The sequence below is a fragment of the Callorhinus ursinus genome, unplaced genomic scaffold (genome assembly GCF_003265705.2).
Source record: "Callorhinus ursinus isolate GAN/ISIS: 27379988/994484 unplaced genomic scaffold, GSC_fseal_2.0 scaffold37, whole genome shotgun sequence".
Lineage (NCBI taxonomy): Eukaryota > Metazoa > Chordata > Mammalia > Carnivora > Otariidae > Callorhinus > Callorhinus ursinus.
Window position 1 is genome coordinate 7,184,688 of NW_027397099.1, and position 18,362 is coordinate 7,203,049.

General features: G+C 53.6%; 1 protein-coding gene across 4 annotated transcripts in view; it reads right to left on the minus strand.

Moving 5' to 3' along the window:
- BEAN1 (brain expressed associated with NEDD4 1) overlaps positions 1-16,433 on the minus strand; it is a 36,572-nt gene extending 20,139 nt beyond the window's left edge. For 2 of the 4 annotated variants that reach the window (XM_025888771.2, XM_025888770.2), the window contains exons 1-2: positions 16,173-16,433; positions 6,365-6,471 (exon numbers count right to left, since the gene is read on the minus strand). In XM_025888771.2, coding sequence (XP_025744556.1) covers positions 6,365-6,389 — 25 coding nt within the window. In that variant the 5' untranslated portion in view covers positions 6,390-6,471; positions 16,173-16,433. Of the gene's footprint in view, positions 1-1,255; positions 1,510-6,364; positions 6,472-16,172 lie in introns of all 4 variants that reach the window. The other 2 variants (XM_073880181.1, XM_073880182.1) reach the window with 2 other exon arrangements.
- Positions 16,434-18,362: the final 1,929 nt, after the last annotated feature.

An 18,362-nucleotide genomic window follows, 5' to 3' on the forward strand; every position in this document is an offset into this window, starting at 1 on the left:
TCAGATTTGAATCCACTAAATGGAGTTGGCAGTGGATGAGATGGAGAGCAGTAAAAACTGACAAAGTTCGGGGCCTGAGCACAAGGAAGGACTGAGCTGTCATTTAGTGAGATGGGGAGGATGATGGGCAGGTTTGGTGGGGGACCGCGAGTCAAGATTTAACGTCTTGACCTGTTACATCTGAGATGCTCTAGAGACCCTGAGTGGACATCTGAGTGGACATACATCTGAGTGGGGCAGACGGTTGGATATGTGAGTCTGGAGCTCAGGGAGAGTCTAGAGCTGGAGATGTAAATTTGGGGGCTGTCAGCGTATGGGTGTCACTCGATGCCATGAGGCTGGATGACATCACCCAGGGAGCTCACTGCCGGGTGGGGGGGAGGTGGTGGGCAGTGAAATGCAAGAACCCCGCCACCTGGGAGTGCACTGCAAAAGCTGGGGGGCGGGTACTGCTGCCATTACAGGTTTCTCCCACTGTCTGAAAGTAGAGTGTTCCCACGAAACCTTTCGTAAGCCAAAATGGTGTAAAGTGAAGAAGCGATTATCAGCAATTTATTTGGAAAACAGTTCTAGCATTCCCAGACCCCAAAAATAACCTCACTTAGGCTTTTCTGATACCTTAGGCTACATCTTGCTAACAGATGCACAGAATTAACCGAGATAAGGCCCAGATGCTCACAGACACATTTTCAGGCTCTGGTGGCTGGACGTGGAGATGCTGCTGGGCGTGGTTTTGGGGGAAGGAGCTTGGTGGGGTTGCTCTTGCTGCCTGGGGTGTCAGCTGCCTCTATTATAATGGCTGGCTTCGAAACAAATGCTGAACAGTCTTTACTTTTTTTGCAAAAGCAAAATCGTCTTCCGATCTCTTCTGGCTAGTGGAAAGAGGTACTAACATAGCTCTTAACGTGGAAGCGGAGTGGCGTAGCTCAAACGTTCAAAAACTGGCGAACACCTGTAGTATTACATGAGGCGTTCAAGCTGAAGTGGATACCTTCCTGCCAGGGACCCTAATACAAAATGTGCACTTACAAGTAAGATTAGTGATTGGATGCTGAGCAGCAGCTCTAGTCAGACTCTGCTAGACCAGAGAACTCTGGTTCTAGGACGGGCAGCCAAGACATTCGTGGGGCCCTGAAGTCCTGCTGCAGACTGGACTCTCCATCCAAGGGGTGGGGATGAAGGGGTGGGCTTGACCCCAGCCTTGTCCGTTTGGCCATCTGTGGTTTAGCTAAAATGGAGCCCCCAAAAGACTCACCTGGGGTATATCCCTGGCCCCATCTTTTTCTTCCTGTGTCACCTAGACTAGCTTCTGCATGTCCTTGAGGCTCAGCTTTTTCACGTGTGGAAGGGGCACACCCATCCTTCTCTTGCAGGGTTGCTTTAAGGAAACCATGTGAAGAGATGATCCTAAGGCCTTGTAAGCCCGTGACCTGTGATACCTCGTTGGATCCTTGCAGCAGCCCTTTGAGGGGGAGCCTTTTATTCACTCTCATTTCACAGATGAGAAACCTCAGATTCAGAGAAAAATGTCTAGCTGAAGTCACTTCTTCTATTCCCTTGCCCACTCCAAAGTCAGGCCACAGCAAGGGATGAACAAGGGTTTCTTTCAGTCCACAGGCCAGCGATCATTGGGTAGTGCTCGCTTGTGTTTGAGGGAGCCTGAGATTGCATGGAGCCTCAGTAGGGAAGAGGGCGGCAGTTGATTAACAGTATCTGCTCTGGGCGCAGGAGTGGCGAATGTTGAGTGTGTCCCATCATTTGCGTTCCTTGCCCTCAAGCCCTTCCTTCTGTTGATAGCTAAGTCTCTGCAGGGGTCACTGTTACAATGAGCAGAGCAGAAAACAGTAGTATCTGGTCTGAACCCCAAACTTCCCTCCGAAGTCCCCGTGTGTCTCCATTTCCCTGCTCTGTCACTAAAGATGTGGGGAATACTAAGCTGTGTAGCGAGGAGGTGGTCAGGAGGATGGCACTTTCAAGCTTTTTGAGGATCTTCTCAGTGCCTGGCACCAACTTTGATTCTCCTTGTGGAGCATATTAAATCTGACATCACACCAAAAGACTGGTATGACTATTTCCATTTTATAGAGGAGCGAATTGGAACTTCTAGATGTTAAGTAGCTTGCTCCAGGTAGCACAGCTGCTAAGAGTCAGCACTAGGTCGGACACGAACCCAAGCACTGTCTACCACATAACACTGATTCTGAGGGAGACCCAAGCCCGGCCAGAGGCTCGGCCAGACTGTATTTCCTGCCAGCCTGTGGACAGCCCAAGAGCTTAGCAGAGACAAAGTCCAGCTGACTTCTCTGTGGATCAGCAGATGCTACCTTCCCTGGCTCCTTCCTGCTGTGATACAGGCTCAGTCTCTCTTGGGTCCCCAAAACCCCTCCTCCCCCAGATCTGTTCCCCACGGCCAGAGGAAGGCAGGCCACCCCCATGTCACAGGGAGCTCCATGGAACTGCCATCTGCCAGTGGCTAAGAGGTTATGAAGCATCTGTTCTTGGAGCCTGGGTTCTCGGGGAATCCTGGGCCACTCTGCCCAGCTGGGGCCAGATGGAGAAGGCTCCTCTGTCTCCGGCTTTCCTTGGGAGCCAGGCTGGTCCTCCTCCACCTCCCTCATGGCTTAAGGCTGGAAAATGGCTCACTGGCCTGGCACTTGCAGGCAGAAGACCCAACTTCCCACTTGCAGTGGCCAAAGCCCTCTGGGCTTCCCCTTGCCTGTTCTTGCCTCTGCCCTCACTGCCTTCAGTCTTCTCACCTGCAGAACTCGGGGGAGGGGCTGTCACTGGGGGGCAGGGATGAGCTGCAGTGCCTGAAAGGTGAGATGGGGGCAGGGGCAGGGGAGGGATGCCGTGTTGTGGGCCGTGCCTGGGAGGAGTCGGCCCAGCCTGGTCTGGTTAATGCCTGCATGACTCCCAAGAAGCCAATGGACAACCCTGCTTCCCCCAGTGTCTGAAGCTGTGGAAACCAGGCAGACCCCTGCCCGTTGCCCGGCTCTTCCCCTACATTGGCTACCCTTCCCTGCTCACTCTCCCCGGCCCCCTGAGCTCTGACTCCTAGGAGTGGGGTCTTGCTTGGGAAATGCTGGGGTTTGTTTTTCCTTCTGGGGCCCTTCCCCCGCCACCTTCTCAATTGGCAGGGGGTAGGGGTGTGGAAACCTAAATGGGAACAAGCTATGGCTCCTACCCTAAATTTTCCAGGTTTTAATGGGCTTTGGTATCTTCCTATGTACCAGGATAGATAATTTTGTGAGCTAAGAAGGTTAAGGCAATTTCATTAGATGTCTAAATTCACAGTACAGGAAAGGAGGTGTTAAAAAAAAAAGAGGGTGTGTGTCCATGTCAGGGCCCTCCTGGGATTTCTGGTTTCATTCTTTAGAATGTTCCCGTGTCAGGTGTTTTTAGGATGTCTGGAGTTCCGTGGTTCTGCATCCCTTGCACAACTTGTGTGAGGGTCTCTGGTCTGTGAGCTGAGGAGGCTGCCCACAAGGCATCTGCTTCGTCTTGATTCATTTACTTTCCAGTTGTTCAATGCACATTTACTGAGGCAGTGATTTCCAGGTTGAATCTGAAGCATGGCCCAGATGGGGGCAAAGCCTGAATGGCAATCTGACGGCCCAATTTGGAAACCCCTGGGTCTCCTCAGGCAGTTGATGGGTGTGTTGGAGGGGAACTGAGGGTCCCTCCCAGATTTTTGGCCCAAGGGACTGAGTCAATGGTAGTGCCCTAAAGCAACAGAGCAAAATCAAGCCAAGCCAGCTTGGAACGAAGAGCTGTGTCTGGGACAGGCTGAATTTGAGGTGCAGGGGTGCGGGCTGCCCAGGGAAGACAGGCAGGAGAAGACAGAAGAAGGAATCTGAAGGCAGGCAGAAACTGGGTGGGAGAGAGAGCCTTGGTAGCTGCCGGCCTAGAAGCTGCAGCTGAGAGCAGAGTGAGGATGAGAAGATCTGGAGTGTTCGGAGGGGGAAGTCCAGGGTGGGGTTCGAGGCCCGGGGACACCAGCGGCAGAACAAGCATGGCAAGAATCCATTCTCCCCCCCTGCCAAGGGACACCACCCATGGGTAGTCAGAGGCCCAGATGCCCAGAAGGGCTGGAGGAGAACCCAGAGGGCTCAGAGTCAGGGAACCCAAAGGAGGAGTCCTCCAGAAAAAGCTGAAGTGACCAACAAGGAGATCTGGAAGCTGGATTTAGTGACACAGAAGTGGATGGGATGTGGGGTGGGGGTACACAAGCCAGACTGAAGTAGGCTGGGGTCGCTGAAAGAGGGGGACAGTGAATACTTCTTAGACATGTTTGGAGAAAAGGGAAGGAGTCAGACTGGAAAACGTGAGAAGAATCTGGCAGAGGAGGAGAGGGAGGATGGAGGAAGGGGTGGGTCTGCACAGCCCCACGGTACTTGGCCTGCCATTGCCAGGGACTGCTCCTGCAATGACATCTGAGCTGATCCCCACCTATATGTAGACGTAAGCACAGCTGCTCTGGCTGAGGCAGTGGGCAGTGAGGGGCCGAGGGCTGTGCCCACCCATGCCCCCCCCCTTGCCTTTCCTGGAGCCTCCCAGCAGCCCCGAGCTCCTGGAGCCCCCTGGCCTCAGACCACCCCTTCATCTTAGAGAGGAGGCCTGGCTGCCTAAAGCCACAGAGCCAAGCTGGTGGCAGAGTTAGGAGCTGCAGCTGCTCCCCCATCTTCCGCCTCCAGCTCCTCATCCACAGTGTTTGACTATACGTGTATTCATTCAACAAACATTTATTGAGTGCGCACTGCATGCCAGGCACTGGGCCTGTAGGGGGAGGGGCGGCTGTGTAGGAACTGCTTCTGAACAGCCCAGAATATCCACGACCATATCCTAGTATCCTCAGGGGGTGGGTATGCAGAGGGCTGTCCTGTGCTGATGGCCTCTATTTGTGTAGACAGGGCTTCACAGGGCCTGGCTTGGCCCCAGAAAGTTCTAGAAAGCCCTCTACACTGAGCAGCCCAGTTTTACCCTTTACCAGCCTTCTCCATTCCCAGCTGCTCGAGGGGGTGAGGACATAACCATTCCAGCCCTCTGTGGGGCAGGTGTTCCTGGACGGGCAGCCTTCTCACCTGGCCTGGGACTTGGGCTTCAATTTCTTGATTATGCCGCAGCAGCAGTGACAACAGTAACAAGACCTTACCGAGCTTGTACCGATTCCCCCTTAACACCGCTCTGGTGATGGTGAATCCCACTGTTGCCATATTCCCCAGGGCATGCCTGGTGATGGTCCCACCCAGACCGGATAGGCCAGTTTCCTCTACCTGCCCACAGCAGCAGTCCCTTGATGTTCAAAGATTTAACAGCTGAGGTTTCGACTATTTGGAAGAGAGGACCCCAAGTCCAAGATGTGTAACATGTAACCAATGGTACACGTTTGAATAGACATTGGTGATTGGGGGTGAGGGATTTGCTAGAGTGAGCATGGGAGAGGGGAGATGACAAATAGATAAGGGGGGGATAAGGCAGGGTCCTTGATTTCACACAGACTCATAGTCCTGAGACATCAAGGAGAAGGGATGTCCTCCCAAACTGCACCAAGTGATGGTGGTTTCGGGGGGCACAGGAGATACCATGAGAGAAAGCAAGTGGCTGCCATGAGGACAGGTGAGGGGGACCCTGGGGTGAGTGGCGCTGGTGGAGACTAGGGGAGTAAGCCGGAGGGGGCTGTAGCCTTCAGCCCCAGGGGTACACCTGATTGAGCCCATCACCTGGACTTATGGACATCAGGGAGCCATGAGAAGAATGTTATGGGCAAAATCACCTCAAGGCTTCATTAGATGAAATGAATTAGTAAATGCGGGGCTTCATGGTGGGGATACTGCAGGGAGGGTTTCCTTAGGACAGTGGACTCTGACGAGTTATGTTCTGTGGAGCACCAATCCTGTGAGACATTCCTTGTGGTCAGTTAAATCTGGGAAGGCCGTTGGGCTTTCTCTTCCCTATGGCAGCCTCACAACACCCATCACCACATTAAAGGCTCTGAAAAGTCCTGTGGTCACAAAAACTACTTAACTTGTCTCACTCAGCACTTCCCACATTCATTTGGCCATGGAATTAAAAAAACAAAAAAGTAATCCCATTAATATCCCTCAGAGGAAACCCGCCCCACACTTTGGGAAGTGCTGATACAGACAGACGGAGGGACAGGTAAAAAGGGGGATGTCTCTTGCTGATGTCAGGGGTCTTCTGTGTCCTCGCCCCCCCGGCCCCCCGCCCATCATAGCACATCAGTCCCTCATCAGACCCTTGGAGCTCTCTGGCCAAACATCCTAGAAACATTCTCTGCAACCCTGACTCCAAGCCCAGCCCTTGCCTGGCCCTGAGCCATGGAGGATGTGGGGAGGAGACTTACAGGGACAGGGACGTTTGAAGGACATGTAATCCTTGGAGCAGAACAGCGGAGCCAGCCTGCCCACGTGCAGAGTCCTGACTTCGTGTGAAGAAGGATCCGCCGCTCACCTGCAGAGACACAAACAAGCAGATGATGATGGGGACACCCACACAGCACCCCCGACCCCCAGGACACTCACGTCCCTGGGTTGTCCACCTCTGGCAAAAAGGTGGGGACTTTGATAGCATGTGCCCACTCTGGGCATGGAGGGGGCTGGGGGGGCTCTGGGTTGCGGAGTATGGGGGTTCTGGGGCAGGGGTGGGGCAAAAGCATGTTGGGGTCTCAGTGATGGGTGGAGGGGGGAAAAATCTCCTCTGGGTGGACCCCTGAACAGGAATGAGAAATCCCCTGGAGTTCTCCTGTCTAATGTACCTGTGAGATCCCACTGCTTGAGAAAACTGCAAGGGACCATGGCACTCTGAGCATCTTATAACTGGAAGGACCCTTAAAGACCAGCCCAAGGTCCTCATATCACAGAAGGGGAACAGACCTGCAAAGGGTGAGGAACTGGTTCAAGGTCCCAGAGCTGGCTTTGGAAGGGTGTTTAGAGTTGCTTAACTGAAACATTATTATTACTGTTATCCCAACACCTTTAAGGGGATGATGCTTTTTTCATTCTCATTTTATAAATAAGGAAGTTGAGGCTCAGAGAGAGGTAACGTAGCTTGTCTAAGGTCACACAGCTTCTAATTACAGGCGGGGACTAGAACCTGGGTCTTTTTGACTCCAAAGCCCCCCCTGTCAGCCAGCACACACTTAGAATGCACCTAATAAAGGCCAAGAGAATGAAAATGTCTCTTCCCCAATCTCCCTTGCCCCCCACGTGAACTTGGTGTGATACTGGAATGTCTTTGTAGAAAGAGAGCACCAGGTCACTCTAATACCAATTTGCAGGAGAGGAAACATTTTTAAAAAGTAACCCAGCCTCCCATGCTGCTAAAGATCTGAATTGGTTCGGTCTCTCCTGAGCTCCAAGTGACATGAAGCTGTATGAACAGCAGGGAGATATGATTCTTATTTTCTAGGGAGTGTGGTCACTAGACTTGCAGAAACCAAACTGTACCTCTGGGGGTTGCTGAGCAGGGACCCTGAATGTAGATTTCAGTAGGCTCTTGCAGGAGAAAGATTGTAGCCAGAAGCCAACAGGCAAAGAGCCTGGCCCCTCCAGGTCCCAGGAGGCGGCTGACCTACCTGATTCTGGGGATGACACTGTGGACAGAACTTTTGCTTAAGAGGTGGGTCCAGAAGTTCCCATCCTTGTCTCCCACAGAGATCCTTTTTATTATATATATATTTTTTCCTCCAATGGGAGCCACGTTTTGATGGAGACCATTGGTCAAATTGCACTGATTAATAATATTTTTTTCTGTTTAATAAATGAATCCAAGACTTATCTTTGGAGGGCCCGAGCTCAGAAGTCCAATCCCTCTGCTGTGACTTTGGGCGAAGCACTTCACCTCTCTGAGCTGCAGTGTCCTCAGGGGAAAGCAGGGTAAGGCCCTTCACCGGCTTCAAGGATGAGGGGTATGTACCTCATGTTCATTCTGCTGTCTGAGGGGATGGGAGGGAGGGAGCCATTGCTGCTCCCTGACCCTGGAATCCCCTTTTCCAGATGGCTCCTTCCAGCTCAGCCTTCTGGGTGTGAACCCCATGCTGGTCTGATGCCCACTCCCAGTCCCCACAGAAACCAACAAGAGTTTTGATGGGGGAAGTGAGGGTAGGATGTGATCTCCCAAGGCTTAGTAGAGAAGTCTCTCTGCTGTGACAGGCTGCTTGGGGAGCTGTGATTTCACACCAGAAAATTCATGAAGAATCTCAGGGCCTGGGATCTATGCTTTCTAAAAATACATGTGTGTACATGGGTCTGTGTTCATGTCTGGGGGTGTGCCTGTGTGCACTGTGGCCATGTGTGTGTCTGGAGGGGGACTTAAGTGGGCTGACAGGTCATCTCTCGTGGGGCTTCCAGAGAAGTCTTTCTTAAAGGCAAAATGGATTATGTCACTCCCTTGCTGAAAACCCTTTCATAACTCCCCAGTGTCCTTAGGAGAATGACCTGGCTTCTACCATTACCTCCACAGCCCTGGGGCTCTGCTTAGCTCTCTAGTGAAGTGGCATAATGTGAGTGCTTAATAAAAATATGCTGAATGTATACTTCCTACAGGGGCACGCTGGTGGCTCTTGATGCTATGGAGGGTGCTGAGCACGCCCTATACTCCAAGTGGTTGTCCCCAAGGTCTTGCTTCTCCAGGAGGCCCCCTGTACTCCCTTCTCTTTCCTCCCGCTGGACCCTATGACTCTCAGAAGAAGGCTGAGGCTGCAGTGGGCGTGGGGGAGGTGGGAGATGGGCTGTCTAGGGCAGGGGGCACCAAGAACCCTCACAATGCATATTTTGTGGTCAGTCTGGGGGTATGGTGGGCAATGTGTAAGTTTCCAAATGGCTCAGGAGGCTGGCAAGGGGCTGGGTCGGGTAGACATTTCTTCATATGGAAGCCTTATGGGCTCTCGAGCTTTCAGGTGGGACCCACATTCACCAGGCACCTGCATGTGCCAGGTAATGGCACCAACATTACTGCAACATGTCCCCTGATGTGGGTAACATCATTTTCATTTTGCAGGTGAGAAAACTGAGGCTCAGTGACTTGACCTACCCAAGGTCACAGAGAACAGGTGGAGAAGGAGCTGTGCAGGGTAGGGTCCTGTACCCTCAGTGCTCCCCAGTTACACCAGGGACACCCCACAGAGATCTGACACCCTTGGTGCTCTGGCTGGTCAGCTTCCTGAACCTTCCCTGGGTTTTTTATACCTCCAGGCTATTTCCTCTCCCTGGCATGTCATTCCCTTCCTCTCTACCTGGCAAACTCCCATTTAGCTGTCAACATTCAGCTCAAGAAAACCCCTCTTCAGTGAGGTCCTCTTTGACTGCGGGAGACAGAAGAGTCACTTTGGCTGTGCCTCCACAGCACCTGGACATCCTTCCAGGACAACTCTGGTTCTAACTTGTTCTAGATTATTAGCTTCTTGTGTGGGTATGGCGGGCCAGTGTGGCTTCTGGGAATTCACATGGTGTTGGGCATTGAGGGGACATTCAAAGGTACGTGGATTCTAGAAAAATCTCCCTTGGCCTGATGTCAGCATAGGACTGCAGTGTTGAGGCTGCCTTTTAATGATACTCAACTTCTTGAGGGGAAGGACACCCATGTAAGGAACTGAGATGGTCGCCGACATCGTGGGTGACAATGATGCTGACGTTAGCTAGGGTACCATTCCCTGCATCATGTAACTCAATCTGCACCTCACACACATCTTGCTGCATTCTCCCAGGATCTCTGGCTTGCATCAGTTTATTCAAATATTTACCAAGCCCCTAGAGTGTGTCACACAAAACCCTTGGAAAACAAAAGGAGGGGCTTCGGGGGTCCTAAAGCGGCAATCCCAACCTCACTGTGTTCCCCTCCCCTCCCCCACTTGTGGATTTCAACATGAGGACCTACAGGAAAACGATTTCATGGTAGCTTGGGTGGAGCTTTGGTTGGGGTCACGGAGACAAAGGAGCTGGATGTCAGGTGTCTGTGCGCAAGTGCCCACCCTGCTCTTCCCCACATGTGACCAGAGCGGCAGTGAGGACCCAGTAGGGTGGGGGTGGTGGGTGGCCAGGTCTGGCACGGATGGGCTGAGACTGTGCTTTGCTGGGCGACGAGTTCCGAAGCGGGGACTGCGGGCGTGGGGGTTGGGATTGGACCCACTCTCAGGTCACGTCTCCCCCTGCCCGCCTGTCTCGGAGCCCGGCATCCGAGGCGAGGCGCGTTCCTGCCTGTGACTCATCTGCGACTGTATTGTCTGGCTAGGAATCGGAGGGCGGGCGGCGGCGGCACTCCAGGCTCTGAAGTGGCTTAATGGTGTGCGGCAAGTCCACGTCACTCCCATTCCGCCTCACGTCCCCACTCCCAGAATACCTCGTCTGGGGCCCACTGCGACACTCAGACCTGGGCAAATGCGTATGTGGTTGAGGGGGGGCGGCGCCGCGCCCCTGCCGGGCAGAGCCGAGCTGGCGGAGCTGGGCTGGCGCAGACAGTGTGCAGGGGCGGCACGGCGCATGCGCGGCAGTCGGACCCGGGAGGGTTCTGCCGCACCGCGGTAGACCGCGGACAGCGAGGGGCCGCAGGAGTGGGCTGGCCTGTGCAGGAGGCCACGTGATGCCGTGACGCCGCTGCGGCGCCCGCTCTACCGCAGTCACGTGTCGTCGGCCCAGGGAATCGCAAAACAAACCCCCCATTTTGCAGATGTCAACACTGAGATTCAGAGGGGCTGGGTGAGATAATGAGCCCCCGGCCCCAAGACCGCCCTGTGGAGGATTTTCAGCAGGGGAACGACACGGTCTCCTTTAGGAACGTCTCCCCGGGCTGAGTGTAGAGGGTGGACCAGGGTGGGAGGCAGGTGGCAGGGGAGTAGGGAGGCTGTGGCAGGAGATGATGGGTCTAAATGAAGGGGAGAGTGAACGGAAAAAAAGAGAGGCCGCATCCATTGGTTCGACGGGGGTAGAGAAGAGAAGTGAAGGAAACACTGACTAAACCTGTTCTCACCGAGCTTCTTGCTAGCAGAGGAGACACCAACATAATGGTGGGATTGGTTAGGTAACAGTAAGGGAAGGACAGAGGCAGTGTGTGGGTGGAGACTGAACATTTAGGTACAGTGGCTGCAGAAGGCCTCGTTGAGAGAGTGACCCATAAGCGAAGACTGGAGGAAGGGAGCTGGCAGGGTGAATAGCTGGGTAGAGATCTGGGAAAAGACTCCAGGTAGAGGGAGCCGACAAGTGTAAAGGCCCCTGGGCAGGAGCGTGCTGGGTGGTTCTGAGGGACAGGGTGGGCTGTGTAGGGGATAATTAAGAAGCAGGACAGAGAGATCAGATGTAGAGGGTGAGGAAGAGGGAGGAGTTAAAAGATGATTCTGCTTGGGTGACTGGGGGATGGTAGAGAAATGGAGACTCTTCCAGAGATGCACGGTGATGTTGAGACTCTAGGTCTAGACAGCTCGGATAACTACTGGTTCTCTCTGTCCTTCCCGCGGTAAATGCGCAGGGACTATTTACTGAATGAATGAATGAATGAATGAAACCATCTCACAGGGGTTCCGTCAAGCTGTGGGTTTGCATGTCATTGCCCAGAGCGAGAAGAAAGTCAGAGATTCTGGACTTTGGCAAGACACACTAATTATAAAAGGGTTGTATCTACCTCATCAGGCAGGGGGCTAACTCCTGGGGCTGGAGGTAGAGGTCCCCAGGTGGCAGAAACATTTCTCCTCTGCAGGAAGGTCTTTATGTGAGGCTGGGACCCAGCTGGTGTCTTCCCCAATGGAGAAGAACATTCCTTGGCAAGTAGCCGTCTGTAGGATCAACTGCCACCTCCTTCTTCACTGCCACCAAGGCCCAACCTCTAAGGCTTGATTTATTGTCTAAGTGCATAAACCAGTCCATCTACCAACTGGCAAATAGGTCTGACCAAGTGGGTAGAGAAGCCTGATTTAAGGCTCAGGAAACACCACAAAGAGGACACAATCATTATTTATGGCAGTGAAACATGGGGGACAACCCCACTGTCCAGTAAGAGGATAGGCTGAGCAAATTATAATGGAATAATATATAGCCATGAAATCATATTTTTAAAGACATTTTAATAACATTGATAAAGACTTTCAGTATAATGTTAAGAGGAAAAAAAAACCCAGGTTATATTTTTTAAAAAAGCAGGTTATAGAACTCTGCACACAACATGATCCTTATTTTGTAAAAGAAAAAAAAAACCTAGAGAAAATATTCATATATAGAAAAAGATTAGAGAGGAGATAGATGAAAATATTCACAGTCATTGTGCTCAGTGGGCAGTAGTGGGGTTAAGGAGGATTTTTGTTTTTTACATTTTTTATGATTTTCCAAATTTTCTACAGTGAGCATGTATTACTTTTATAACCTGAAAAATCATTAAAATGAAAATTTGAAAAAACCTTTCATGCTAACAAAGAGTAATTAAGTGAATAAGTCAGTGATAGTTAACTCATTGAAAAATTTTAAAGCTAACTCAATTGCCTTTGAACATGCCATTTGTTATTGTAAAGATTTACAAAAATAACTTGTCTTTGAACTTACTGATAAGGAGCTTTATTAAAATGTTAGGAAAATAATTCCATTGTTTTTAACCTTCATCAAAATTTCCCTGGCACTTGAGCAAGTCCTATTTGCCAAATTTTTGAGGGAATGGTTTCTGCCATGAACCTTAATGTTTTATTTTCAGGCAAGCTATATACTTGGCAAAAATAATAACAATAGACCTTATGTTTGTAAAACACTTCATAATTTGCAAAGCATACTAAGTGCTGGGTACTATTTTAGGCTCTGAATATAGGAGATATCATCATGAACAAAATGGTTAAAAGTCCCTGCCTTTGGGGAGTTTATATTGATGAGGGAAGACAATAAACAAATGAATATGATATAGAGATGTTGGGGGTGATAAGTGCTATGAAAAAAAAATGGAGAGAAGAGGGATAGGGAATAAATGGTGGGGGTGCTCTTTTAAGTCACTTTGATTACTGTTTGAATAGTGAAGATGTCTCTAAAAATTCTCTAGCCTGTAGACAATTAATATAGAGGTATAAAGTGATTGAAGATATTCCTGGAGGAAGCATTCCAATAACTAATTACACATCATCTAAGATACAAGGTGCTAATTATCAATTTTATAAACTCATAAAATTATGATGAGTCATAGGGATGTTTTAAGTATTCTATACCTGGGCAAAGTTAGATAGCCCTTAACCTTCCTAAGCCTCAGTGTTCTCATCTATAAAATGGGGACAATTTCAGTACCTAAATCAGAGGACTGTTGTCAGAATTCAAAGGGAAATGCTTGGAAAACAGCATGTGTTCAATGTATGTTCATAATGTAGACATGGCAAGGCCACCAGGAGAGGTCCATTTGACATTGCCTGATATTTCCTATTATTCTTCTAGACTCACAACTCTACTGGGAGGTGTGTAATATTTGTTCCCACTTTCAAGAGAAAATTGAGGCTCTGAAAGGTAAATCTCCTGCCCAGAATCATATGCTATAAACCCAGGCAGTTGGCTCCAAGTAGCCATGCTCTCAGCCACAGCTCTATTTTGTGCTCACTTGCCAAGGGGCTCCAGAAGCCCTCCTGGCCTCAGTTTCTACTTTTAGGAGCTGAGAGCAGATTGAGACCTTCCTGGCCCTTACCCTGTGCTCTGAGCACTTCCAAGGCAAAGGCTTCAGGTAAAAGGCCAGAATGTGTCTGATTATTCCCAAAGACTGGAGGTAATGCCCATATCCCCATCACATTCCCTATGGGCTGTGTTCCAGAAACTTATGTGGACCAGGAGACACAAACCTCCCTAATTAGTTCCTGATTAACTCCTTTGGGAAGAAGAGTGAGGATTATGGAAGATGCAGGGATGTGACATCCTAGTGGGTGAATGGGGGTGGGGTGGGGTACAGAGGAAGAAGAAGAGAAAGGGGGTTTGTGTAGAAGGAGCCCTGAGGAGGCAGCCCACTCTGCCTGTCTTCCCAGCTCCCCATCAGGCAACATGTGGACAGGCCCACCCCTCCCCTGCCCTGTTCTGGGCAGCTGCGCCACAGGTGGCCAGGACTAGCATGGGTGTCCACAAGATGGATCTCTGTTTTCTTCCCAACGGTGCTCCTGCCACTTACACCCTCCATGTCACCCCAGAGATGCCAGCGTCCTCCCCTAGGTGCTGGGTCTCGCCTGCTCTGCTCTGAGCCTGAGGCCCCCGATGCACAGACAGGCAGATCTCTTCCTGGGGACCTTCCAGCTCTGAAGTCCTAACCTCTGGGTCAGCCACTGGCTCCATTTCCTCCCAAGGTTCATCATTTCTGGTGCCTCCTGGCTCAGGGGCCTGGATGAACACACCATGGTCAGCATGAAAACATGGTTGGAACCCCTCAAACCTCCTCCTGTCTCCTTGTCCTGGTGGTAGCTCCCCCTGCTGCTTTCTGCTGCCTGTCTGAGCCATCGCTACTGGAACGTCCAAGCCACCTGATAGGCTATGGCTCCTCAGGGAAAGCAGTCCTCCCCACCCCCACCCCCAAACTGCAGAGTGGAGAGAGGTGTGCAGAATTCTCTTGCACAGATTGTGAGAAATGCGTAAGAAGCCCTCCGCCAGGGCAGCAGACATGAGCCAAGGGCAAAAGGAAAAGTCAGTCAGATAGAGTCTTTTCCCTCTTGGATGGATGTGGTGTGGTAGGGGAGGAGAAAGCTGGCCCAGGCAGTAGAAAGCCTGGGGAGGAGGGGATGTCTGAGAAAGGGCAGGCCCTAAGTTTTGAATCACAATTAGATGTCATCAAGGCCTTGGTGGGTTCAAAGGCCTCCTTGAAGGGGGCTTGGTGGGGATCATGTCCCCACCACTTCAGGGGAACTCACTCTGCCTGGCATCTACTGATGCTGGAAACTTCATAAAATGACACCTGTAGCCAACCTGAATTGAGTCCTGGCTGTGTGCCAAGCCCCATGGTAGCCCCCCGCCCCCAAGCAGGATTTCACTGAATCCTTTCAACACGCGTTCGCCATGTTTCAGGTGGGGAAACTAAGGCTCAAGAGAGGTTAAGCGCCTTGTCTAAGGTCACACAACTAGGAAGTCAATCAAGCCCATCCTGCGGTACCAAAGCCCTTAAACATTCTGCTCACAACAGAATCTTGCCTACTTGTCAGTGGAGGAAATTGAGGCACAGGGAGGTGAAGTCAGGGTGTTTGGGGAGGGAGTCTTGAGGGGCATCCTCAAGGCAGGTGCCGGTGGGGCTGTGTGGATCAAGATCAAGGATCAAACTCCTGGAGCCCCTGCCTCTCACACCTGTCACTTGTGCCTTCGCCTTCCCTGCCACCCCCGCTTGGCCACCCCCGCTGACACTGGTGTGGGATCAAGAGGGCAGCTCTGGGTCTTCTGCGCACCAGCCTCCAAACCGCGGAGCCGATGGAGGGGGGGATGGGGGAGGGGGAGGAAGGGCTGCGCGAGTCAGCCGGGGGTGGGGTGGGCACTAGTGAGCCTCCGAGGGCGCTTGGGGAGAGGCGGCTGTGCCGCTTGGCGCTGCGCAGCCAGCCAAAGCAGCGGCCTCGGACCCAGCTTCGGGTCCCACTTACCACGCAAGGGAAAGTCTGCCCCAAAGCGAGAGAAGGTGCGGCGGGGACGCCCCCTCTCCCACCGTTGGTGCGGAGATAAGCCAGCACCGCAGGCACCGAAGCGGGGGCACGGCCCGGGTGACCCGCCCGTCGGAGGGTCAAACTTCCTGGCTCAAGGGTGGGGGCGGGTTCTAGCTTCAAACTCTACAAAGCCGGGAGCCCCTTCCCTCTTCCACCCGGGCCGAAAGTGCGTCTTAGCTTCCCCTTCTTAGGTGGGTTGTTCAGGGGTCCCGAAACCGAGGGCGCGGGACCGGGAAGGCTGTCTTATGACGCCCACACGGGGTGGACGCTCCGGGAGACCTTCGCTTCCCCGTGGCCCGAGGGCGTGCTCGGGGCAGCATTGGCCGGGCCGGGGGTGCGGGGGCCCGGGGCGGGAGTCTGGGGATCCCGTTTGGAGCGCGCTGCGGTTCGGCTTCGGACCGCCGGTCCGCCCTCCCGGCGCGCCAAGGCTAAGCGCGAAGCGCCCCGGGTGTGTGCGTGCGCCGGGGCCGCCGCAGAGCTCGGGGGAGGGGGCCGGGACCCCCTTCCCGCCCCTCCCCAGCACCGCCCCCGGCCCAACGCCCCTTACTCGGCTTAGCCGCCTCGCTCCGCTCCGCGCGCCGCAGTGCCGGCTCCAGCTTCGGCTCCAGCTCGGGTTCCCGCTCTGGCTCCGGCTCCGGCTCCGGCTCCGGGTCTGGCTCCGGCTCTGGCTCCAGCTCTGGCTCCGGCTCCGGTTCCCACTCGCGCTCCTGCTCCTGCTCCTGCTCCTGCTCTGGTTCCCGCTCGGATGCCTCTGCGCTCTGGCTCGGGCTCGGGCTCGGGCTCGGGCTCGGGCTCGAGCTCGGGCGTCGCGGGGGGCGCGCCGCTCCGCCTCGGCCTGCTCGGCGCGCAGGGGCGGGGCGGGGCGGGCGGGGCAGGCGGGGCGGGGCCGGGCCGAGCGGACTTGCTGCCCGCGATCCCCAGCAGAGGCGGCGGCGGCTTCTCAGCCCCAGTCCCAGCCCTGCCCTGCCGCAGCCCCGCCCGCCTGCCCGTCGGCCCTGCGCCTCCGCCCAAGCCACAGCCGTCCGCTCCCGGGCCCCCCTAGGCGGCGCGCCTCCTCGGCTTCAGCAGTGTTGTGTGGCGGCTTCGAGGCTTCGGCAGCTCTGGGCCGCCGCCGGGGTCATCCCTCAGATGGGGGGACGCGGGAGGGGGTGGGTCGAGCCGCGCCCCTCTGCGCACAGCCAACCCGACACCCACACAACAGCAGGCGCGGCGGGGAGGCCCAGAGATGCAGTGTGCCCAGCGCGCCAGACGGACAGGCATGTGTAGAGAATGACATACGGACAGGCGGGAGCAGAGACGGACAGACGCACAGACGTGTGCAGAGAAGGGTAGACAACGATATGTGCAGGGAAGGACAGTCAGGCAGTTTGGTCAGAGGCAAAACTGGGCACTTGGGGGGGGGGACCCTGTCACGGCCACTGGGAGGGGCAGCCTAGGCTGGCAGGGCCTCCGCTCCCAGTTGCCAGCAGGTGAGTTCTGGGGCATGTCGGGATGTCAGCTAGGCCCGGCTGAAGCGTTCCTCTCCTGAGCCGTCAGCTTGCCCGTTTCCTTCACTCCTCGCCGCACCCCGTGCCCTCTGTACCCTACTCCCCGCAAACCCCAGGCACAGAGCTTGGCCCGGCAGATGGACCTGCTCTGTCCACACCCTACTTTGGGGCCTTGGACAAGTCCAGCTCATTCCCCAGGCCTCCCTTACTTCATGATGATAGAACTTCTGTTTATTTGCCCCCCCCCCCCCCCCCGCTACGTTGTGGTGCTCTCCGGTTATTTATGTCTCCCCTACTTGACTGGGAAGGAAATCCTTGAGGTCCTGCACGGAGCCTGCCCTCTAAATTTGATGAATGAGTTGATGTTATACTTCTTTGATGACTCTCTCCTAACTCCCATTTGGTTGTTGGAGGCTAGAAAGTGGGTCTCAAAAACGAAACATAAGGACAAAGAGCTAAAAATGTTTATGATAAGACTCGGAGAAGGGGAGGAGCCATGGGATGGGATGGCTCGGAAGAGAAGCAAGGCCCCACTGTGGGTACGGTGGGTTAGGGTGGGGACAGAGTAGGCTCTGGTGGGGAGAGCAAACCTGACTCCCAGTTCTGCCACTCATTTTGTCTTGGGTATCCCTGGGTGGGGGGTGGGCAGGGGCACCTGTATGATCCAGGGCTTTGGAATGTGAGGACAATTCCCAGCCTTCTTTGGTAGTTGTGCATTCTGGGCCCTGCCTCCTCTACTGCCTCCCGCCAACCCCCCAACAGGAGAGGGTGGGACCTGGGCTGGGGATTCCAGCTCCATTTGGGGCTCTTATGGGGGCGTATGTGCTATGTGGGGAATGGGACCAGAATAAAGGGAAACATCTTTGCGAGTTCCAAGAAAGGGGAACTGAGAGTCCCTTTGTCCAACCCGATGCATTTATTTTATGGATGAATACATAAAGGACTAGAGAAAGGAGTGGACCCGCCAGGGCCAGAGAGCTAGGATTGGAGGCTCTAGGACTCCCAGGCCAGGGCTATGCCCACTGCACAACACCAATGAGGTGACCTTGACCTCCCTGAGCGGACACCTTGCAGGTGATCCTTGCAGGATGGATATTCTGGATGTTAGTGGTTTTACCGGTGAGCTGTCCAGTTTGACAAGACCGTGTGTATGTGTTTTGTGGGGTGGCACTTTGAGAACTTGTGGAAGGCTCTAATCCTTAAGAGTTCATCTGGGGAAATGAACTCCAGCCTCCCTTTGAACATCAGTG